At 52.5% G+C, this 7,283-nt stretch overlaps 1 protein-coding gene across 1 annotated transcript in view; it reads right to left on the minus strand.

Annotated features, from left to right (window-relative positions):
* The window catches only part of NOTCH3 (notch 3), a 36,147-nt gene that overhangs the window by 22,696 nt on the left and 6,168 nt on the right, over positions 1–7,283 (minus strand). Inside the window, exons 3-16 of the mRNA XM_003796505.2 lie at positions 6,386–6,528; positions 5,966–6,304; positions 5,761–5,883; positions 5,440–5,673; positions 4,450–4,605; positions 4,177–4,362; positions 3,429–3,542; positions 2,957–3,070; positions 2,187–2,420; positions 1,988–2,098; positions 1,299–1,491; positions 1,069–1,220; positions 752–865; positions 176–331 (exon numbers count right to left, since the gene is read on the minus strand). Coding sequence (XP_003796553.1) covers positions 176–331; positions 752–865; positions 1,069–1,220; positions 1,299–1,491; positions 1,988–2,098; positions 2,187–2,420; positions 2,957–3,070; positions 3,429–3,542; positions 4,177–4,362; positions 4,450–4,605; positions 5,440–5,673; positions 5,761–5,883; positions 5,966–6,304; positions 6,386–6,528 — 2,369 coding nt within the window. The remainder of the gene's footprint in view (positions 1–175; positions 332–751; positions 866–1,068; positions 1,221–1,298; positions 1,492–1,987; positions 2,099–2,186; positions 2,421–2,956; positions 3,071–3,428; positions 3,543–4,176; positions 4,363–4,449; positions 4,606–5,439; positions 5,674–5,760; positions 5,884–5,965; positions 6,305–6,385; positions 6,529–7,283) is intronic.

The raw sequence follows: 7,283 nt of genomic DNA on the forward strand, positions 1-7,283 counted from the left end.
ATGCCACGGCACTCTGTCCAGGGGGACAGCTTGAGGCTCTGTCTCAAAAAAAAAAAAAAAAAAAGAAAAAGAGATCTGGGAAGAGGAAATGAAAGTGCAGTGCTGGCACATAGTTCAGGCTTAGTAAATGTGTTCCCTAGAGCAGTATCCCCACCAAGAGCTCCCCTGCACTTACTGGGGTCACAGTCATTGATGTCCTGATTGCAGGAAGGGCCAGTATATCCACTATGGCAGGTACAGCTGAAACTCCCTGCCAAGTTGGTGCAAGTACCATGGGAACCACAGGGTGAGGAACCAGCACACTCATCCACATCCTGTTGGCATCGTAGACCTGGGGTGAGGAGCAAAGTAACACCTAGGGTTAGAGGGTCCAGAGCCTGATCTGAGAGGCCTGGAGCTTGGGAAGGACCTACAGGCCAAGACTGATGAATGAATAAGCCATGCAGTCATTTGCTTCTGGGCACTTTGCACATGCTATTCCCAAACTTCCTTCTCCCTGTATCAGAGGATTTCTTCCAGGAAGTTGTCCCCAAACCCTTAGCCTGAGTACTAGTATCCCCAGCCCCACATCCCTTCCTTTTCCCCAGAGCTAACCACATGGGCTGTGTCCAACTTTGTCCTTTCCCAGAAAGAAGCTCTTCCTCTCAAAAGCAGAGCAGGGGGTGTGTCCCTCTCTGGGTCTGCAGCATTACCATGTACGGAGCAGGGAGCAAAAGAAGTGAAAAGGAGTGGGGAGAAGAAGCTGGTGTACCTTGCCAGCCAGGTGGGCAGGAGCAGACAGTCAGCTGGCCAGGGGCAGACTCACATTGGCCCCCATGCTCACAGGGGTTTGGAGTGCAGGGGGACAACAGCTCACACTGACGTCCTGTGGGGGAACAGAGTGAGATAGCCTTGAGAGATTCCCCATTCCCATCTCCTTCCAGAGTCCCTGCCTTCATACCCACCTCCCAAGCTCTTGAGAGGATTGAGAAAAAGTGAAAAAGAGGCAAACGTAGGGGAAAGAGAATAGAAAGGAAATGAGAGGGATAAGAGTGCTAGGAGTCTGGGGTGGAAAGATAGGGAACACACCCTGGACACCAGGAGGGCAAGTGCAGTGGAAGCCCATTCCATCGCTGGTACAGGTGCCACCGGCCTGGCAGGGCTGGGACTCACAAGTGTCTCGGGCCAGGCTCTGGCTGCAACGGGGGCCACTCCAGCCAGGCTCACACACACAGCGAAACCTGGCAGGGGAGGCAGTCAGGGCCAGCAAGTGGGCCAGGGAGAGGGATACAGTGTCAGAAGTTGAGGAGGGGCCTCACCCGCCAGGTGCATCATGGCAGACGCCGTGACTGCAGGGTTCATAGGCACAGGGATGGCTTGGGGGAAGGCAGAGCGGGGGCAAGGAGCCCAGTGGGCAGAGGCAGCGGAAACCATTTTCTCCATCCACACAGGAGCCTCCATCGCCGCAGGGGCTGGATGCACACTCATTGATCTCCACATTACAAAGGGGCCCTAGGAAGCACACAGGCAATCTCATCCCAGGACAAGGCTGATGGAGCCAACTGGAGAGGGATAATCTAACCCATTTAGGGCATCTACACCCCTACCAAGGACAACTTCTTTCTCATAATGCATCAACTCTAATGCAAATTAGGACACCCAGGTCCTCAACCAAGAGCTGCTGTGCCCCAGACCAACTTATGAAGTCACTTTTTTGTTTTTTGTTTTTTTTTTTATGAAGTCACTTTCATTTCTACCAAAGATTACTTTAACCCTACTGAGAGACAACCCTGTCCTTGAGTCTGGACACTATTACTATGCTGCAGAATAATAATCTTGTGCTAAAATGCGGACAATCTCATGCCAACATGCTGAGAGAGCACAACCTCAGGGCAAAACATGGACATGCTCATTGGAAAAGAATGTCTAAAGATAACAGTGAAACTCAATCTAGTGACTTCACCCTCACTCTATAAGGACCCCTTCTTCATGGCAGTCACTTGCCCACCTGTGAAGCCAGGCTGACAGACACAGTCATAGCGGTTGATGCCGTCACGGCAGACTCCAAAGGTGCAAGGATTACTGGCACAGTCATCTATGTTCACCTCGCAGTTCACCCCTAGAAGAGAATATGGCAAGGGGTAACTACCACGATACCTCAAACTCTCTGTGCCCCTCCAGGTGTGCTGTTCCTGCCCCAGCCCCACCTGTGGTGCCAGAAGGACAGCGGCAAAGGTACTTGTCCACCAGGTCTAGGCATTTGCCCCCGTGGCGGCAGGGCTGGCTGCGGCACTCATCCACCTGGCTCTCGCAGCGTGTACCCGTGTAGCCTGGTGCACAGGCACATGAGAAGCTGGCAATGCCATCCACACAGCGACCATGGTGGCATGGGTCTGGAGAGCAATCATCCACGTTGCGCTCGCACAAGGTGCCCTCAAAGCCTGCGAGGACCAGAAGGTCAGGCTCCACCCACTTGCCAAAGGGCTGCCCACAGCTTTGGCCATGGCCCAATCCTGTCTCAGCCCTATTTCAGGTCCAGCCCATCCGGAGGCGGGCTAAATTCAGGCCCTACCCCTAGCTTGCCTCCACTCCGCTCAGTTTCAAGCGCTAGGATTCATCCCGGGCCAAGACTCTCCCACAGTTAAATCTCACCCCCAGCTCTGGCCCCGCCTCCAGCCCTAATATGATCAGCCCTGTTCTGCCCTGGCCTGCACTGGCGATAGGAGCACATCAGAGATGCCTGGGAACGTAGTGAGGACTAGGCCTAACTCTTAAACTTACACCTGTAGCCCAGACTCTTTGGCCCCACCCCTATGCTATAATACATCATTGGCTCCACCCTCAGACTCTATCATTGGCCCTGCCAGGATCCCGTCTTGCTGCAGCCCCGCCCCAAGCTCTCCTCCAGTCTGTTATTGGCCCTGTCCCCACTAGCCCCGCCTCCAGATTCTTGCAGACTATAATTGGGCCGCCTCACCCTCCGCGCAACGGCACTCATAGCCATCCGGTTGGTCCACGCACTTGGCACCGTTCTTGCAGGGCGTGCTAGCGCATTCGTCCACGTCTAACTGACATGTAGATCCACTGAAGCCTGGTGTGCGGAAATGGAATAAGCGGAGGCCCAGAAAGGGTCAGAGTAGTAATCTTGCCATCCCTGCCTTGGTTGGGTGGGAAAACCCATTTACTTGCATCTCAATGTTTTTCATAATATATGATATCTTTTCTTTCTTTCTTTCTTTCTTTTTTTTTTTTTGCAGTTTTTGGCCAGGGCTGGGTTTGAACCCGCCACCTCCAGCATATGGGGACGGCATCCCACTCCTTTGAGCCACAGGCGCCACCCATAATATACAGTTTCTATAATAAATTATCCACTAATGTGGTCTTAAAAGGTCCCACTCTAGAACCTTTGCATAGACCCGTTTTAAGGCTCCCTGTCTTAGGGTCCTCACCCGAGGGACAGGTGCAACTGAAGCCGTTGACTCGGTCCTTGCAGACCCCGCCATTGACACAGGGGCTACTCTGACACTCGTCGATATCGACCTCGCAGTAAGTTCCTGTGAAGCCTGGGGACAGAGGACGGAGTTTAGGACAGTGGGAGGCTACCCTTTCGTCTGCAGGGGGCTCACTGGAGAAGGTACTGCCCTTCCAACTCGCAGATAGTCTTGGCCCTACCCCCAGCCCAACCTTAGAGGCAGTTGTCAGCTATAACCTGGACCCTCACCCAGCTCTGGTTTCAACTGGTCCACGGCTCATGAGACTGGACTCCATATGGACCTTGCTTCAAATCATCTGTATTCTTTCCCCACTCCACAAACTATGCCCTGTCCTAGGCCCCAGCCCCAGGGCCCACTATAACCTTGTGCCCAGCCTCAAGTTCAACATCAGCCTTAGCTCAAAGTGGCACACTCCATCTTAACCTCACAGCTGCCCTGCCATCCTGTCATCCCCTTCCCCAAGTGGATCCCAAGTCCTAGACCACTCCCAAGCCATCTGAGGCTCCACTGATTCCATTTGATCACCTTTCACACAAGATTCTGCTGCCCCACCCTCACATCCCAAGCTTCAGTCTCTAGGGGTCCCACTCCGAATTTAAATTCCACATCCCAAAAAATAAATAAATTCCACCCATCCTTCTCCCTGCCCCATCTCCCCATAGGGCTTCTCTCAGGACAGGCTCCAGCCACTTCTACCACACACCTGCCATGCAGATACAGGTGAACTGGCCTATGCGGTCCAGGCATGTGGCCTGGTTTCGGCAGGGTCCTGACAGACACTCGTTGACGTCAGTCTCACAGCGTGGGCCAGTGTAGCCACGGCCACACTGGCACAGGAACGAGCCCTGTGTGTTCACACAGCGACCCAGGTGCTCACAAGGGTTGGCACCTGTAGGACAGGACACAGTCAATGTAGGCATGGCTAACTGAGACTCTGCCTCACCCCTCATTCCCAGATGGTCAGTGCCCCCCTTACCAATGGAGCACTCATCCACATCCTGGTCACATGCTCCGCCCGTGAAGCCAGGTGGACAGGTGCAGATGGCCCGGCCATTAACCGGGTTTGTGTCACAGATAGCATCTTCGTGACAGGGGTTGCTGACACAAGCATCATCCAGATGACATAGAAGGCCTGAGAAGTAGTAGGCAGAGGTCATGGACAGATTCTCCAGCTCTGCCCAAATGTCCCATACCCCTCTCATGTTGTTCTTTGGTTTTATTAACCTGAAGTGTATTTAGTAGCTGCTTTTTTTATCCATTTTATTCATTTATCATGAAAACCAATCAAACATCCAGAAATGTTAATCATTCATATACCCGCCACTTTCTTTTCTTTTCTTTCTTTCCTTTTATTTATTTATTTATTTTTTTTTTTGAGACAGAGTCTTGCTCTGTCACCCAGGTTGGAGTTCAATGGTGGGATCATAGCTCACTCCAGCCTCAAACTCCTGAACTGAAGTGATCCTCCCACCTTAACCTCCCAAATTACTAGTATTACAGGCATGAATGGCCATACCCAGACTACGTACCACCTAGTTTCAGCTATTATTACCTTAATCCATCAATCCTTATTTTTTTCTGAACTATTTGGAAATAAATTCCAAACATCCACATGTGGTTTTAAAATCTATTGATTCTTTTTTATTTTAAAAGAGTCCTACCTGCAAGCCTTTGCTTCTGCAGTACCCTGTGCCAGCATGCCCTCCTTCCATTTGCAAGTCCCCTTCCTAAACACTGCCTCTGACCTTTGCCACTTCCAAAGGTCCCCTTTCTTTCTTGGTTATACTTCCCAAGAGGATTCTAATGGCTTCTGTCCTGGACCACATGTCAGCCTCCTCCCAGGCGTACCCATTTACCCCAAATCCAGCCTCCAGTCTAATCTAACACTCAAGTCAGACTCTGTCTTTGCTCCCACTCAAGAACTATCAATGGCTCCCTGCTGCCTACAGGGAAAAAAGCTACTCACCAGTCTTGCCCATGGGGCAGGCACAGTAGAAAGAGGCAACGCGATCATGGCAGGTGGCCCCATGGAAGCACACGGCTGTAGCACAGTCATCAATATTCTGACTGCAGCTCTCGCCTGTCCAGCCATTGACACACACACAGCTGTGGCCACCCAGTGTGTTGAAGCAGGTGCCACCATTGTGGCAGGCGTTGGGCTGCAATTGACACTCATCCACATCCTCCGTGCAGAATTGGCCTGTGGCACACAGAGGTACCAATCCAACCACTGGGTGTATGACAACCCAAGGTCTGCCATCCAGCCCCCTTCAGCCCAATTGCCTACCTGTCCATTCAGGAGGACACTGGCAGTTGTAAGTGTTGACACCATCCACACACGTTCCCCCATTAAGACATCGGTGTCCTGGACAGTCATCCACATTCACTTCACAGTTCTGGCCCTCAAACCCTAGCATGGGAGGAGGAGGGGAGGATAGTTACTATTAGGTTGGCCTGCTGAACCCACCCCTACCTGAGTAGACCTCACTTACCAGGAAGACAGGCACAATCATAGGTGATGTCACCACTTTGTCTACAGGTGCCCCCATTACGGCACGGTGAGGGAGCACAGGGCACTGTGGGGCTTTCGCACAGTGGCCCTGTGTAGCCAACTGGGCACTGGCAGTGGAAGGAACCAGGTGTATTGAGGCATGTGCCACCATGACGGCAGGGCCCAACCACCCGGCACTCATCCACATCACTCCGGCAGCTGCGGCCCTGGTAGCCAGGTGGGCAGGAGCAGGTAAAGCGGCCATCAGCCCCCACTGAGCAGCGGGCACCATGGGCACAAGGGCTGCTGAGGCAGGGGTCTGGCAGAGAGCAGTCAGGACCTGGAAGGACCAAGAGAGGGTGAGCTTGGGACTGACCACACCCTTGGTTGCCTGGGATTCTCCTCCAGATTCTCCCCTCACCTCGGAATCCACGGGGACAGCGACAGGAGAACCGGGCACTTCCTGCCACCACTGAGCTCTGGCAGACACCACGGCCAGCACAGGGGCCCGAGTGGCAGGGGTCTTCCAGTTGACACCACTCACCCACCCAGCCTGGTGGGCACCTGTGGGCAGAAATGGCTTGGTTCAGGTCACACAGGGAAAGATGTACTCAGATACAGACACATGCACAAGGTAAGCAAGAAACACAGGCAAACAAACCAGCAAACACAAACATACACACACATGCTCATTCATTCATACAATGGATACTGACTGAGCACCTACAATGTGCTAAACAATAGGAATATAGCAGTAAACACAATACAAGTTGTCTCTACTCTCTGGATTTGCACAGGCAGGTCCAGACAGTAGGGCACTGGCCCCATATGCCAGAGGTGGTGGGTTCAAACCCAGCCCTGGCCAAAAACTGCAAAACAACAACAACAAAGAGAACATATACAAATGACAAATTAATATACATGCCAACAGGGGTGGTGAGATGCATAAGGATCATGAAGGGTGTGGTGAGTTGTGTGGGAGCCCCTGAAAAAATATGTGTCCATGTCCCAAACCCGTGACTATGACCTTTGGGGCAGTGCCTGCAGCTCAGTGAGTAGGGCGTCAGCCCCATATACCGAGGGTGGTGGGTTCGAACCCAGCCCTGGCCAAACTGTAACAACAACAACAAAAAATAGCCGGGCATTATGGTGGGCACCTGTAGTACCAGCTACTCGAGAAGCTGAGGCAAGAGAATTGCCTAAGCCTAAGAGCTAGAGGTTGCTGTGAGCTGTGACACTGCCACAGCACTCTACCGAAGGCAACAAAATGAAACTCTGTCTCTAAAAAAAAAGAAAGAAAGGGCTCAGCGCCTGTGGCT

The sequence above is a fragment of the Otolemur garnettii genome, unplaced genomic scaffold (genome assembly GCF_000181295.1).
Source record: "Otolemur garnettii isolate 467f Iridium unplaced genomic scaffold, OtoGar3 scaffold00105, whole genome shotgun sequence".
In the NCBI taxonomy this organism is placed as follows: Eukaryota; Metazoa; Chordata; class Mammalia; order Primates; family Galagidae; genus Otolemur; species Otolemur garnettii.